This window comes from Terrapene carolina, unplaced genomic scaffold (genome assembly GCF_002925995.2).
Source record: "Terrapene carolina triunguis isolate 2854851 unplaced genomic scaffold, T_m_triunguis-2.0 Scaffold179, whole genome shotgun sequence".
NCBI classification, from domain to species: domain Eukaryota; kingdom Metazoa; phylum Chordata; order Testudines; family Emydidae; genus Terrapene; species Terrapene triunguis.
Genome location: NW_020664530.1, coordinates 8,820,342 through 8,837,502, shown reverse-complemented (window position 1 = coordinate 8,837,502; position 17,161 = coordinate 8,820,342). Strand labels below are relative to the sequence as shown.

Here is a 17,161-nt window from a genome sequence, read left to right as displayed (position 1 = left end):
GGTTGATTTGTTGGAGGAAGCAGAAGCTGCAGCAACTAGGAGAGGAAATGAGCTAAAAGCAAGAAACCTTTTGATAACATAAGAAAGGTCTCAAAGATTCCAAAGCATTTTACAAACTATATATGCACACAAAACATGTACACACACCAGTGAAGTACAGCTAGCTCTGGAGTGGAATTCTGCAGCAGTTTAACAAGGCACAGCAATATTAGAGAACAGAGTATGACAGGGAATGAAAGCTAACCGTATGCAATTGAAACTCTAAAACAATTTTAGCTAAGCATCACGTAACTAACCAAACTGGAATTGGTCCTGGACATAAAGCCTAGCACCCTTAATCTTGATGCTTTCATTCCCACCTTCTGCATGTGTAACTCCCCTTAAATTAATGGCAGTTGTGCAAACATGCTAATGATAAAATGGCCATCGATCTAGACTCTTCTGGCTCCAAGTTTCACTCAAGAGCATGAATATGAGCAATTTTCATTAAAATATATGGTCAATTCTCTACTACTGAACCTCTTAAGATAAAATGGGGAAGGCAGCCAACAGCAATGCTATGTTTTATAGGCTAACTCTAGAAACATGACTTACCAACTCGGAGAACAAAGTCGTTGTAAGACTGATAGTTGATTTCATCAAGAACGTCAAACATCTCTATTGCAAAATCTGCCAGTGTACTCAAGTGGGAATCAACTGATTTTTTAGCCTAGATACAAAATAACATTTTACATTAGATTTACACAGTAGTATGAGCCAGATGAAACACTGCCATACCCCTTCATTCTCAACTGCATCTAAACTATTTTGCTAAATGTGAAATGGAACTTTCAATTGTGTTTCGGATGTTTGCATTATTTTCTCCAGTGCTGAATTGTTTTTGTTTCTCTTTTTGACTTCTGGGAGTCATGGGGACAAATCAGGAGACACAGACACTCAATGGGAAAAAGGGATCACAACAACAAGTCAGATGTGGCCAAAGCCGTTATATGAAGCTCCTCCTTCTATATTCCAGTAATTGACATTCTTTGTCTATTTATTATGGATTAGCATTGCAGCTCTGGCACATGACTTACCAAGGACTTACTACCAGCTTAAACTTCAAGACAGAGCTGTCCTTACTTTTACCATCATCTTTTCTGTCCGAAACTCAAATGCTCTGGATTCCTGCCTTCCTCAGGTGTTTTTGAGAGGAGAAACAGATGAGTAAACACCAGGAAAGCAAAATTGATGTGGAAAAAAGTGTTTCTGTTGCTGGGCAACAGCTATTTGTTCAGAGCTGTAAGCATTGTTTCCTGTGGTAACTGATAACTGGGGCTTTTGCTAGCTAAGTGGGTTCTGGGGGCTTCATGCTGCTCCTGTTGACAACATTCCTGTTGACCTGAGTAGTGCAGGATTGGATTCAATCCTGTGAGGAATGGAGAAGCCTTATCTCCCTTGCTTTCAGTAGGAGGTGAAGGCTGGTCAGACCCTTCAAGGTCTAGTTCCTTTGTAGAGATTTAGTCTGAATTATGTCAAGATTAAATATGAATAGGTAGAACAGATTTTCAAAGTGAAAAGCTTGGAACAACTGTAGGGGGTGGGAGAGAGGTGGAGGGGCCAGTGCAGGGGATGGTTTTGATGGGGTGGAAGGAAGGTTTGCACAGGAAGGCTTTGGTAGCTGGCATGGGATGAATCGTGATAGGTGAGCAGGCAGCTCACTGGGTGGGTTCATGATGGTGAGGATGTGACATGTCTAGCTGGGGGAAGTCCAGAGTGGTCCCCAGAGAGATGCATTGTATTGCTGCTCTGTTGTCTAGCATTATTCTGATTGGGTGGCCCTTGATGGGTGGTGGGAACTATTGGTGAGTGTAACAAACTGCTCTGAGCTTCAGTATGTTGACATGGAGGCTCATCTCCTGAGGGGTCAATTTGCTCTGTGCTGTCAGTTTCTGGAACTGTGTGCCCCAACCTATCAGGGAGCATCTGTGATGATAATCCTTCTGGGAGGAAGCTGTAGGAAGGGAACTCCCACACACCCATTTTGTGGGTCCTTCCACCAATTTAGTGAAGCGAGGACTTTCTGAGCAACAGACGCCTGCTTGGATAGACTCAGATTGTTGGGGATGTAGATGGTTTTCAACCGTGCTTGAAGACACTGAGATTGAAGTCTTGCTAAAGGAGTCAAGAATGAAGAGGCTGCCATATGGCCCAAGCATTATAGGCAGGCCTTTGCAGTGATATGTGAACATTGTTGAATTATTGAAACAAGGTTGGACATTGTGGCGAATCTGTCTTTGGGGAAGTACACTCTGGCAGACAGAATCTAGTGTGGAGCTGATGAAATCTGTACACAGGGGTGAAAGTAAGTTAGGCCACTTACCAGTATGGGCTGGGGGGGGACGGGGACTACGGCCCCCGGAAGGGGTGGGGCCTCGGGTGGAAGGGGCGGGGCTGGGGGTCAGCATCTCCCAACCAGCTCTTTCAGGCCGCCTGGCCCACACCGCCCAGGGCTCCCGTGTTGATTTAAAGGGCTCGGGGCTCCGGACACCACTGCTGCGCTAGCGGCAGCAGCATCTGGAGCCCCGGGCCCTTTTAAATTGCTGGCCCCAGGGCAACTGCTCTCTTTGCCGCTCCCCCGCCCCCGTCGGAGGCTGCGGGGGTTTGGGGGGGCAATGGGGCAGGGACATTAAAGCGCGGCAGGGCCCTTTGCTGCGGCAGCGCTTTAACATTGCTGCACCCCCCGCCAACCCCTGCTGCCGCGGCAAAGGACCGTCCTTAAAGTGCTGCCGCGGCAAAGGACCGACCTTAAAGTGTTGTCGCGGCAAAGGACCGACCTTAAAGTGCTGCTGCAGCAGTGCTTTAATGTCCCTGCCCCTTTTGCTTCCCCTGTCGACGGCCCTGCCGGTACGGACCCTACCAGCAGGGCTGCCGACAGGGGGAAGGGGCAGCGACGTTAAGCAATCCTTAAAGCACTGCTGCGGCAAAGGACCGTCCTTAAAGCGCTGCCGCGGCAGCGCTTTAACTTCGCTGCCCATCCCCCCCCCCTCCCCCGGCTCACTTTCACCCCTGTCTATACATCGTGTGGGTGTTAGAGTAGGCTTTTCCACATTGAGGCAGAAGCTCAGAGAGTGAAACAGAGAAAGGGCCTTGCTGATTGCTGTCTGTACTTCAATAAGTAAACAACCTTTCAGGGGCCAATTGTCCAGGTAGGGGAAGATGATTATGCCCATCTGGTGAAGATAGGCTGCTGTGGCTGACAGAACTTTGGTAAGAACCCTTTGGGCAATGGAAAGGCCTAAGGATAAGACACAATACTGGCAATGATCCCTGCCTACCACAACACGCAAGGATTGTTTGAGGGATGAATGACGACATGAAAATAAGTATCCTGAAGGTCCAGGGAAACAGACCAATCTCCCAGACCTAGGGAGGGAATTATCGTTGCTAGGGTTATCATTCTGAACGGTTGGGAGTGGGCAAAAGTGTTTAAAATCCTCATGTCCAGAATTACTCTACAGTGTTTTTTGGGGGGGATGAGGAAGTACCAGGAATAGAAGCTTTTCCCAACCAAGTCTGGTGGAACAGATTCGATCATCCCAAGAGCTAGCAGGGATTAGAGCTCCTGCCTTAAGAGGTCTTTGTAAAATGGGTTCCTGACGAGGGAGGGAGGAGCCATGGGAGGTGGTAGGGAGCTGAACTGGATGGAAAAGCTTGTAGAAATCACCCCTAGGATCTGTTTGTGACACTGGCAGACCAGCTGCCAGCTCACGCCAAGGTCCGTAGGCCATGGAATACTGACAAATGCATAGCTGGAAACCAGTCTGGCTCACCTGTGTGTTAGCAGCGTTAAAATAGATATTAGAGTTATAAGAAAGTGGTTAGTGTTTAGACTTAATGAAATGCTTGTAGGATGCTAAATGTATTAATTTTACTTATAATATCTGTATTCCATGTTACAAGGTAATATTTAAGTGTTTGCTCTGCAACTATAAAAATGTTTGCTAAGTCTGAAAACCCCACAGTCGGGAGAGAAGCATTACCAAGTGTGAAATACTAATTTTCCACAAGAGGAGTCATCTCCTCCCCAACAAAAGAAGGCCTATAGGCACCAGACAAGCAATTGTGGAACATCAGTGGACATAAGACTTTATTGACTGCTTCCCCTGTATCCATGAAGAGGGTATGTGCACAAGCCCTTGTCCCATCTCAGCTTGAATGCGGGGGGAAGGGAATAAAAATTCCTGTTAAGGAGAAATTATCATCACTATGCTGTTTGGGATTTGGAGAGGGCGATATTTCTAAGCATAAGCAAGGGATTACCAAGCCGCTTAGTTTGGGTTTGTTTGTCTCTAAGGGTACGTCTACACTACCCGCCGGATCGGCAGGTAGCGATCGATCTATCAGGGATTGATTTATCGCGTGTAGTGTAGACGCGATAAATGGATCCCTGATCGCTCTCCCGTCGACTGCTGAATTCTAACAGTGCGAAAGGTGGAAGCAAAGTCGATGGGGGAGCCGCAGCCGTCGATACTTACTTCGCGTCCTCGCGGCATGGGAATTTTAATTCGATCTAAGATACGTCGACTTCAGCTACGCTATTCTCGTAGTTGAAGTTGCATATCTTAGATTGATTCCCCCCGCCCCCAGTGTAGACCAGGCCTTGGGTGCCACAAGTATTCCTGTTCTTTTTGCGGATACAGACTAACAAGGCTGCTACTCTGAAACCTGTCATTATGCAAGGCGCTGAATTTAGCCGTATGGAGTGGAAATCCATCAACTTAATGAAAAAACTCGTACAGATACAGACAAACATCATCTTCCTTTCCAAATGCAAACAGAAGGACATCATACCAAAAGGACTAAAGGTAAAAAATCCATTACAATCTACATATCACACAGACTATGCTGAGAGATTGTGCCACACACTCTCAAAGAAACTGCGAAACCACCTGATCAACATCCTATACAGCAAACCGGGAAAGATTAAGAATGAGCTCTCAAAAACTATGCATCTGATGAAGTGGGTTGTAGCCCACGAAAGCTTATGCTTAAATAAATTTGTTAGTCTCTAAGGCTAGGTCCACACTACCCGCCTGATTCGGCGGGTAGAGATCGATCTTCTGGGATCGATTTATCGCGTCTCATCTGGACGCGATAAATTGATCCCAGAAGCGCTCCCCCGTCAACTGCGGAACTCCTGCTCGCCGAGAGGAGGAAGCGCTGTCGACGGGGGAGCATGCCTGTGCCGCGTGGACCCGCAGTAAGTAAACTTAATTCGATCTAGGAAACGTCAACTTCAGCTACGCTATTCTCGTAGCTGAAGTTGCGTTTCCTGGATCGATCCCCCGCCACAGTGTGGACCAAGCCTAAGGTGCCACAAGTACTCCTGTTCTTTTTTTAGTTTGGGTTATCACTAAAGGACATATACAGCTTGCATATATAGCAGCTACTATCACCTTTTGTATACGTTTATCTGCTTTAACCTTGTAAATAACCCTTATTTATTTTCTTGGTTAATTAGTTAGTTTATTACAAGATTGTCTACAAGGTTTGTGTTTGGTGAGATCAGGGGTGCAATTGACCTGGGGTGAGTGACTGATCCTTTGGGATTGTGCGTAACCTGAATATTGTGGTGATTTTTGGTGTAAGGGGCCATTTATCACAAAGGTAAGCTTGTCAGGTGGCAATACAGACTGGAGTGCCCAAGGGAACTGTCTGTGACTCCCTGCTAAGGCTTTTATAGTGCTTGTGGAGTTCACACTTGGTACTTGGTTGATGAAATCTAATGACAGAACACACAGCCTATTTGGAGTTTGTGCCCTCTTTCTTGACAGTCTGCCCAGAGCTTGGCTCCCATGTTTGTGAGCCTCTCTAGACTGCTTGACACCATCTGTCTGAGGTGATGAGCTCCCAGGAAGTTAAAAAATGGGAGAGATGATCCTCATAAAGATGGGGGTGGAGGGATAGGTACAACATAGGATCTGGGGTAAAAAGTTTAGAGACCCTTTACCAATGGGTCAAAATGGGCATTTCAAGGCTGTTGCTGTCTAAGAGGTTGCTGTAGAAGAGACAACTTTCTTAGTAAATCTGGGTGATTTGGACCCTGTGATCTCAGAGAGTGCTCCATAGGCAGGAATTTAAATCTGACCTCCCTCCGTTTTTTAGATCTGCTTTTAAATCCTAAGCAGATCTTACATTTGGAGTGGATGTGAGTCTCTCTGTTGAATGGCTGTTGCTGGCAGGGTTTGAAGCCCGGGGTCTTAGGCAGAACCTGAACTTGAGGAAAAAAATACAAAGCCCAAGATGGGCAAACAAGGACAGAGGTGGAAAATGCCGCTCAAAGCACAAACTCCGCTAAATAACAGAACAAATAAAGAAAAACTAAAGACTAAGATAAAAGATAAATAAAGTGAGGTATAGCCAGGCACATGGCTGGCTAATGGATACCGTGATGCTCCATCTGAAGCTGCAGGCGGTGGAGAAGGAACTAGAGTGGCAGTGAGACTGCTCCTTCCTTTATTCCCACAGTATCAGGGCACAAGGGTGTCTAAAGTGCAGGCACGGATCTACAGATGCTCCTGATGAAAGTCTCTGATTAAGAGTGAATGAGCACATGCACATCATGACACATGGAGTGCCCATAGGGACACTACTCAAAGAAGAACAAAAAAGATTTAGACATCTAGTTACTAGATTTATGGGTGCATCAGATAGTCAAATGTCTAACACCTCTCATTTAGAATTATCTGCACCCACAATGATGTGACCACAATCTATTTTAGGCACAAACCTGGAAGTGCAAAATTAAAGGCTGGGTCAGATTTTCTGTTGCAGTTGAGATCCACTTGGCATAGAGGAGATGGGTAAATGTCAGGGAGCCTGATTCTGTGCTTGGTTCCACCTTGGACCCCGGGTAGGTGAGAGCTTCCTAGAGGCTGCACTAACTTACATCAGCTGGCAATGATCCTTAAGGGACCATATGCCAAATGGGGTTTGCCAGAGCTCTGGCTGTGTTCCTTCCACATCTCTAGTACTGGATGAAATGAGAGGAAGAGGAGGGACATAAAAGCCTGGCTACACCTATGGCGGATGAGGATGTCTTCATACCAGGAAATCTCCATAAGGTGATATACAGGGAGTTTCTACTCTCTTTGTACCACATGAACAACACAAAGGGAGCAGAGCAGAACTGAAAATTTAGCTCATTGTCTAAAATTTTGGCCTTTACGGTCTCTGTTTTTATGGAAAAATAATGAGGATATTTTTGAATTTCTGTATGATTTTAACCATTGTGCCTGGCTATACCTTACTTTCTTTATCTTTTCTCTTAGTTTTAGTTACTTTTTCTTTATTTGTTCTGTTATTTAGCAGAGTTTGTGCTTTGAGCGGCATTTTCCGCCTCTGTCCTTGTTTGCTCATCTTGGGCTTTGTATTTTTTTCCTCAAGTTCAGGTTCTGCCTAAGACCCCGGTCTTCAAATCTCTACTATAGACGTTTGAGTGAATATTTTCAGTACTGGACTAATTCAAATGACTCCTCTGCTAGCAAATATACAATACATGAGATAAACATATTTAGCTTTTGGAACATACACTGCTGGAGTTACCCAATAACACACTTGTTTTTGGGATTCTAGTTCAAAGAGCATTTATACCAGACATACTGATATGCCTCTGCTTGTTTGCCTGAGATCACACTGATACAAAATTCAAGTGATCAATTTTTGCCTGTCTCAGGACCTCAATTAGAGTCAACAATTTTACCACACACAAGTATTTTAAAAGTACATCTCTGTAGGTTTGGATTTACGTTCGTTTAACAGTAGCACAGAAATGAAGAGAATTAGGAATGGCAAAAAAGCATCAGAGGCATCCTACAATCACAGAATATTCATTATGTGGGATATATTCCAAACTGATCCCAATAATTGATTCAGCTGTAGCCTTGTTTTTTATTTATTTAACAAGGTTAATTGTCTCCTTGAAAAGTTCATGGCTCGTTCTAGCCCTTTTGCCCTCCTGTGCACTGTTATTCTGCAATTCTATTTCAGGTCACTCAAGGGTGCCTCTGTGATTCATGGACATGGACATCAGATCAGGCATGGACAAATTAGGGGGTACATGCTAAAATGCATTGACCATGGCCTCTGATATAGAAGTCCAACTCCAGACTTGCTGTGATTATTCTGATTTATACTAGGTTAGTGCCCAAAGGATCCCTCATTGTGCTAGCTTCTGTACAAACACTTGGAAAACCATGATCCCTGCCCCAAAAAGCTTACAGTGTAATTTAAAATAAGACAATAAATAATAGGAGGAAAAAGTGGAGGGGCGAGGACAAGGGTAGCAGTAATAAGTTCACATGGTTACACAGGCTAACTGTGCACATGGGCAGACGCTCAGAACTGTGCTTAGAACTAGATGGCTCTGAAGTCATTTAAAATTTAAAGGGAAAAAAAGTTTAACTATGGGGTTGGGGCTAGAGAAAGGATGAGGGGAAGGATGGAAATGGATAGGTTTTGGAGGAACGAGGATGGCAGTTCAACTATCATACCTGAGTTACCCTCCCTGTTTCTGGGTTTTTGGCTGGAAATGTAGACCAATGTCTACATTTGGCCTCAGACTCGTTAACAAACAAACAATCCTTAAGTTATATTCTGGTGGAACTGTCACTGCAGGACTTCCTGCTTCTCTGTTGCACTTATGGAGCTGATACGAGTACAAAGTGGGTGTAAAACACTTCCATTCTGCTTGGGTAGCTTTCACACTTAATTTGCACTGGTGAAGATAACTCCATAAGGTGCAGAGGAGCACAGAATCAAGCCCCAAGTCTTAACCATGTGAGTAATGCTCAGCACACCATGCTCGCATTGTATCTCTAGAGTCTGAAGTTATTGTTTGTTTTTCAGATGTAAAAGAAGGTTCAATTGTTGCAAAGAAATCAAACTGTTATCAGTTCTATTTCTAGCCATATTTTTACGACGGATGGTGTTTAGTTGTTCAGTTGGAGACTGAATTAGCATCATTTGCACATGGAGTACACAGAGTCTTTCATTTTACTGTGTGACCAGCTTACCTTAGTTCCTGTAGTTGGTACAAGTCCTACAGCTGCCATATATGTACTGCCAATTGTCTTGATCTTTTCTATGTCCTTATAACATTCTTTGTCCAGAAGCTTTGTTTAAAACATAAAACTGTTAAACATTACATAATATTTTAGACAACAAACCATAGCTATCAGATAATATGTGCATATTAAAGTTGATAAACCACTTCAGTCTTTATAAGCCCAGTCTTGTTCCCATTCAAGGCAGTGGAAATATTCTCAGTGACTTCTGTGGGAGCCGCATCAGACATAAATGTTTTTAAGGGCATTTTGGGCCAGATTTTATAAAATATTTAAGCATGTACAGAGGCATATGGGTGCCTAATGGGATCTACAGAAGCACCTAGATTCCTAACTCCCACTGAAATCAGATGTTTACAGAGTCACATTATTAGATAGCCAAACTAAGGAATTTTCCACAAATAATCTTGAATTGGCAGAAGTCTGGTGGACTCAGTAAGATCAAATGACAGAGAGTTTAGACCTTACCTCATCAAAATCGGCAATAATTTCATTTAAGAGGCGTAAACACTCCACTCCCATGTTATTGCCATCCAGTTCAATGTAGAAATCGTTGAAATTTGGGATGGAAGCAAACATCACTCCCACTTGTGAATATGACTGGTAATAAAGGTCCTGCAATTTTTGAATTATATGGGTTTTTAAAATTAGAATTTGACATAAACAGGCAGTATCATCCTTGTGATTTCTTGAGCTCAGATTTACTTTTGTTAAAGAGAAATACCATAATGTTTACCAAGCTCTGTCCTATAAATGAAACAGGTCATAGAACGTTGTTTTATTTCCTATGACATGTCCTGCCTCATTTTCCACCCCTTCTCCTGGGAGGTGTAGAGGGCCTGAGATGCAGCACAAGCAGTGTAATTTTGGATTTACAGAACTCCTAGAAGGTTGCATGCTTGAGAGACGGGAGCTTGAAGCAAGGTGTGTGATGAAAGCAAAGAAAGACCGTGCAGGTTCACTGGCTATTCTTGCCTGTGAAAGAGGAGCAACGGTGGCTGTACGGGTTACTGCAGCACTGAAGAGGCTGTAGCCACTACAGAGTGGCTTTGCTACCACGGAGCAGGCCGAGGGAGGAAGGGACAACTTCCTCCTGTTACAAGATATTACATATAGAGCCAAGTCCTTCACTCAACACACAACCAGAGTATTGAGGCTTTGAGCTGAGAAGATCTATAGGGTTGTATCTGTTTATTTGCTCCACCATCTTTTTACTGTGAGACATAAATACAGTCCACGCATGCATTGTGTTCGTACAACAAATAATTATAAGAGCTCAATCATGCCTCTCCCGAGGCTGGGCCACACTGGGGATAGGCCGCAGAAGTATTGCTGGAGCACTGGTGCCTGTGGGAGAGCTGCTCCTTTTTCCATTTAGTCAATGTGTGCAGTATGAGCCCAGCAGTGCAGCTGTCTGGGATAGGGAAGGGCAGGGCCTTGGACTTACCCTCACACTGGGCCATAAATAATGGCCAAACTGGGTCCATTAGTTCTGCCCGTAGCTTTAGCACCTTCCTCTACACCCACATTTCCCTACAGATGTGCAATGGAGGTGTGGGAGGTGGGTAAGGAACTCTCTGCACAATTCCCCCCTCCCCCCATGAAAGCTGCATCGGGGCAACCATAACGTAGCCCTAAACATTTTTATGAATTTCATATTTACTACCTAGCATAATGGGATGCTGACCTCAGACTGGGCCTTCTAGGTGCTATTGCAACACTAGCAATAACAGTAATAATTCATAGTGTCATTAGTTGGTCAACTGGTCCATCCCCTGCATTACTACAGGATTTAATTACTCCCACACTCTTCCTTTACAAAATAGGTGCCTAGATATTAATTATTATTATTATTAATTATTATTCTAATCTCAAGTATTCCCAATTATCATGATTCCACGCTATCCTGTAGCAGTTCGTTCCCTTGCCCAAGCTTTAAGATTAGTTTTCACACTCAAAGTTACTGTATCCTTCTAGAGTTGTAGAATTCCTTATTTTGACTTTTAAATTTCTGTTTTTGTAATTGGGGCACATTTCAAGAACCTTGAGTGGCTCAACTGGAAGCGTCTGACATGTCACACTATATTCTATTCAGAACCAAACTGATCTCAGTGGAAGATTGTAATAAACTCCGATCTTTTGACTTGATTGGAAAAGAAATTGGTTATTTGCATGTGGGCACTCAACTGCATTGATGCGGAATGACACCGCATTCACCTGAACGTTATTGTACTTAAGTCCTTCAGAAAAGGTGAATGCTACCGAGAAAGTGAAACTAACCCTGAACTGACATCTGACAATGGCTTTTACCAGAACTATTCAATTTAATGTGTATGAAATGTAAATGTTTCAAGCTTTTAAGAAAATATATAATTTCCCTGACCTGGGTGTCACACAAAAATCATGCATATCATTACGTGCTTATTTTCCCCCCCATAGCCTTACCATGTTCCTAGGGTTAGACATAAGAAAGTGCTGTGCAACATGTGCTGGCAAGAGATTGAAGAGAATTCTTTTATTATCCAGCTTTACTCTCTCCATATCATCTCTCTCTTCTTCTGCCTAAGGGTGAGAGTGGGAAAAGCTCTTTAAAATTACTGTTTTATAATGAGCATAACATTAATTCAGATTATCAAATTGCTTCGTCCGGCTCCAGGCTTTAAAAATCAGATTGCATGGCAAAATAATAAATATCACTCTTTATTACAGTTGCAAGAGCTGTCTGCTTTTAACATACAGAGCAAAATCCTGAACTCCTTATTAGGATAAACTCCCACTAAAGTCTGTGGGCCAATTTCTGCTCTTAGGTCTTGATCCGAAGTCTGCAAAAGTCCCCCATTGACTTGAATGGACTTTTGATCAGGACCTTAGTTATAGGTGTAACTCCACTGAAGGCAATGTGGTCCAATGAGAGTTTGTATGAGCAAGGATTGAGTCAATACTTCAGGATTTGGCCCACAAATCCTTCAATGCCTTTTTAAAATTTCAAGTATGCAGATGACAGTTTTCTAAGAAATATTTGCATTCTTGTATGATTTCTACATTATACAGGAATTCTTTGTGCTTCTATAGAGACTTTATCACTTGCAAATGACAGAATTTCTCCAAATGGGGCTGAAGATTCCTACACATTCAGACAACAGAGTCTATCATTTGCTGTAGCGGGTGATAATGCTCAAAAGGACGTTTTAAAACATTTGTACAGGCTAAGGAGCAGGTGCACAAAAAGAGCTTGGATGTTGCAAGCTAATCTAACCCTGGGTGCCTAAAGTTAGATTCCTGGATCCATATTCAGGCATCCAAATATAAATGATTTGATCTGCAGAAGACAGAGGGAACTGCGGATTTTCAGCACTTTTGAAAATCAGACCACTTTTATTTAGCTGCCTAAACATGGACCTAGGAATCTGACTTTAGGCACCCTGGTTTGAAAATGTTAGCCTCCGCTCTGAGCAAACACATTCCCCCCAAATTGTATATCCCTAGTCTTTTCTCAAGACACAGTGCCTATCAGATCTTTCATCCAAACGCTCCTAGTGAATCAGACAATTGCTGATCAGGAGGGTAAAATTCAGCCTACGGAAATCACAGCAAGTAGAATTTATTCTTTTAACTTCAACTCCCTCACCAAGCTGTAACACACACTCCATTTGTCATCAAGCACAACAATAATTCTTGTTTATCTATTTGCAAAGTCAGCAAAAAGATGGAGGGCCAAATTCTCAGGTATTATAAATCAATATATCTCAACTGAAGTCAATGGTGGATTTACAACATCTGAGAATCCAGCCTAAAATTTCCCAATGTCTTTTTTATATGTAGACCTTGTCATACTACTAACATTGCAAAATCTGTTTGCTCTTCTCACAAAGACTATGCACATACTGACTAACGTGGAGGGTTGCCTGGTACACATTTGCCTGGGAGAAAAATCAGCATGCTATCTCCCATATACATACAATCTTATGATTAGAAGAAAAGTTTTGATGAGGAGAAAGCAGGTTTTGTTGTTTTTGATGAAAAGTTTAAATTTTCAATGGAAACTCCCTGCATTTTATTTTTGATAATCTCTACACAACAGTCATTGATCAATTATAGATGGCTTTGCTTAGCAGCCATTTTCTGCAGAGTGTTCTTTGAACTTCTTGTCATTCTTTAAAGAGATGCAGAAAAAGAAAAGCTGAAAAAAACTAATTTTGTCAAGTTGTCCTCTTTGGGAATGATCACCCCCTTTGGAAATACCCATTCAGCTTCTGCTCTAATTTGGACTGCAAGAATTTATTATAATTTATTCTGGATCCCTTACTGAAGCTGAGCCCTCCAGTGACTCTGAATACAATTTGCAGTCCAACCAAAGTCTCTGTTTTCCATCTGTAAAGTATTTTCTTGACACTTTTTAATGCTTAGCGTTCACACTCTGTCTGCTTTCTCAAAACAGCCTCACCACCTCCTATTTTAGAGATGCAAACACTGTGTTTCTTTATCATTATCTACAAGCATTTGAATATGTGAATGATGACAATCTGCAGCCTTATTGGTGGAGTCTGAGTATTTTATAGTAAAAACAAGAAGCTTTTCTTGAACTGCAAACTGAAACTGAGTTGTGTACATCCTGGCTTGTATTATACTCAACGCATGAAGCTAGGGTTCTGAGAACAGTAATGGGAGTCCTGCATTCCTGAATTCTTACTCTATCTGTGGGCCTTACCAAATGCTTCTATTCCTTCATCTTTAACTCCCGGGAGTGTTATGAGGATTAGTTAGTAATGGTCTGATTTTAGAGGTGTGGAGTATAGTACTTGCAGATCCCATTGAATGGTTGCTGCTGAGAGCTCAGCATTTCTGAAAATCAGAGCACTTATTTAGGTGCCTTGTAAGGATTTTGGGGCACAATTTTAGGTGTCTATTTTTTAAGGCCACCATTTTCAAAAACAGGAACCTCTGAAATCTAGAGAAACTCTTGAAGGTCAGTATGATAATATTATGCTGGAGGTCGGACTAGATGATCATAATGGTACTCTCTGGCCTTAAAAATCTGTAAAAGGATACTTGTTAGTTAGCTGTGTCTTTACCAAAATGGAAGTGTGAATGATAAACAAGAAATACACATCAATAAACCAGAATACAAAAATTTATAAAGTTAGGTGTGAGGAATATCCCATGTAACCATCAGGTAACGTTCTGTGGTGATGTGCACACCATGATGTAAGACAGATGTAATGTTCTCTTCTGGGAGCACTTCCAGTTTTGGCCTTCTTTCTTGTTAGTATTTATTAGGATCAAGATACCTTTAAATGGTGAATATGCATAGTCATGTAGTCACCACAAACAGTGAACCATGGGTGTTATCATATAACTGTGTATGAAGCAAAATACCCTCCAGATTAATATTACGGGGCAGAACAGAAGTTAAAATAATAGTATACCAAATTCTTCCAGTCATGTAACAGATGTGTGGAGACATATGGTCAAATCAGAGTAGTCTAACAGTAGGGCTGGGTAAGTGGAGTAGAAAATTTGAAGCACTGCATGGATATTAATGCTATTCAATCACTATTTGTTTGGCCATCTGAGGCAGGAGTGCATGATTAGCATTCCTCTAACTCTGATTTGTCCAGTTTTAGGCCATGCTTCCGACTCCTGGGCAAAATAATTGAGCAAGTACTAACCATCAAACTTCATCAACATGTGATATCAGCCAACATCCTGGAGGCCTCACAATCAGGGTTCAGACCAGGGCACAGCAGAGACCGCTCTAGTGGCACTAAAAAAGGTAGGGACCACAAGGTATTACCACACCTACATGACACAACAGGAGTATATAGCCCAGCACCACAGTGGCTCCAACCACTGCTCTCCAACAGAACTCAGAGTGGTGTTCTCCTCTCCAAATGTCCTCATCTGCGGAGCCTTGCAGGGACCCATACTATTCCTGCTGATCTTCAATATCTACATATCTACCACTGGGAGAGATAGTGATATGTAGTGGGTTTAACTGCCAAGAGGAGGCCGACGACACTCAACCACCACTACTAAAATGTCAGAATGCCTGCAAGAAATTAGTTCTTGGATGAAGAGCAGCTGCTTAAGCTGACCCCAGGCAAGACCAAAGTGATGCTGGGTGCAAAGGGGAAACACTTCCAAGAGCCAGCACTGGCCAAGATGGTATCTCCACCTTTCACCAGAGTCAGGCGGTCCCCATTAGTCAAAGTGGTGCAAAGCCTCAGGGTCTTGTTTGACTATTCACTAAACTTGGATGAAAAAGGAGGATCAGTTTCCAAAACTACCTTCTTTCACTTCCAGTTTGCTATGAAATTTCATCCCTTTCTCCCCAATGAGAAACTGGCCACAGTGATCCATACATTTGTCACCTGCAGACTGGACTGCTGTAACTCACTGAATAGGAAGACAATGCACCGGCTCTAGCTGGTACAGAATGCAGCAACTTGCCATTTCCATGCCTTAGCCACAGTGGGCACTAGGGTGACCAGATGAGAGACATGAAATATTGGGGGGGGGGGGGAAGGAAGGGGCACCGGCGGAGCAAAAAAACAAAAAACAAGAGCCACCAGAGCATAGGAAAAAATGGTGGGGGCTGAGCCCCCACCAGCAGCTCCCCGCCCCGCCCTCACCTCCACCTCCCCTGAGTGGGCTGCCGCATCCTGCTTCTCCCCCTCCCTCCCAGCGCTTGCGCCGCCATACAGCTGATTCGTGCAAGCCTGGGAGGGAGTGGGGAGGGGGAGGAATGCGGTGTGCTTGGGGAAGAGGCGGGGCCAGGGCGGGGATTTGGGGAGGGATCCAATGGGGCAGGGAGGGGGCAGAGTCAGGGTGGGTCAGGTGCTGAGTTGGGGGCGGGGGGACGCGAGCCCCCTCCGCCTGTGTGCCGGAGTGCAAAATATCAGGACAATTCGCATCCCGACCGAACATCGGTAGGGATATGGGACAAACAAGTAAATATCGGGAAAGTCCCGATAAAATCGGGACGTCTGGTCACCCTAGTGGGCACATCAGGCTTGTGATCAAGACTCGCCAATGTCTCCATCAGCTTCTGATGCCAGCTTAAAGCTTTGGTCCTAATTTTCAAGCTAATTAATGGATTAAGCCAAAGCTACATCAAAGACTGATTTTCAATCTATGAACCCCCACAACATCTGGCACAATGCAGATCACAAAATCCTGGAGGGAAGCACACGAGAGGGGGCACAAAGCATTCCGTGTCCCAGGGATCCAGATAGAGATAAGGTGAATCCAGAGCCTGACCATCTTTAGGGAAGACTGCAAAGCATTCCTCTGAGGAAGAGTTTCCAATATAAGTGACACTCACAATATAACCCCCCCCACACTATTCCAAAGCCCTACCAATTCTACAACTCTACCCCCCTCCACAAAAACACCCAAACCATATCCTACGTAAAGCTTTGACCCAAAAAAGGACAGGTGCCAGAGACCCCATGAAGTCCACTAGAGACTTTGCTATTGCTGTTGATTTTACATGGAAGGACTCAGATACTAGGGTGATGACAGCAGTATAAAACCCTAAGATAGATAGCAGAGCTTGGAGCATGCTGGTCATGCACTCTGAGTTCTGCCTGTGTTGGGCCCAAGCAGAAGGTAGTGTTTCAGCTCATGCACTCTCCTCTCCTCCTCACCAGATAGTGGGTGTGGGGAACAGAACCTTCCCCAAGTCTCAGGGGAAAGGGGAGTAAAGAATTCCACAGGTGCTCCCCTCTCATTATGCCCTGTTAGGGAAGAGGACTAAAAATTCTGCTGCTGCTAGGCTCTGGAGATCCTTCCTCCCTATACCTCTTAAGGCAGCGCTCATCTTCATCTCCATGGAAGTCAGCAGCGAGGAGAGAGAAGATCTCCTTGCCTCAGTGGCAACTGCAGACTTCCTACCAGGCTCTAAGGAATGAAGATATCCCAGGTCTCAAAGTGAGGTGAGGAAAGACTTCCTTTGATTTTCATCAGCAGAGAGAACTCTAGTACTCCCCTCCTCAGGTGTCTGAGGTGAGGGGAGTGAGGCAGTCACTGTTTCCCTTATGGACCCCATTATC

The 17,161-nt window shown here is 43.8% G+C and overlaps 1 protein-coding gene across 1 annotated transcript in view; it reads right to left on the bottom strand.

Moving 5' to 3' along the window:
• LOC112107988 (adenylate cyclase type 1) overlaps window positions 1-17,161 on the bottom strand; it is a 215,664-nt gene that overhangs the window by 2,713 nt on the left and 195,790 nt on the right. The window contains exons 16-19 of the mRNA XM_024201932.2: window positions 11,553-11,669; window positions 9,576-9,722; window positions 9,057-9,155; window positions 595-709 (exon numbers count right to left, since the gene is read on the bottom strand). Of these exons, the coding sequence (XP_024057700.2) occupies window positions 595-709; window positions 9,057-9,155; window positions 9,576-9,722; window positions 11,553-11,669 (478 nt within the window). The remainder of the gene's footprint in view (window positions 1-594; window positions 710-9,056; window positions 9,156-9,575; window positions 9,723-11,552; window positions 11,670-17,161) is intronic.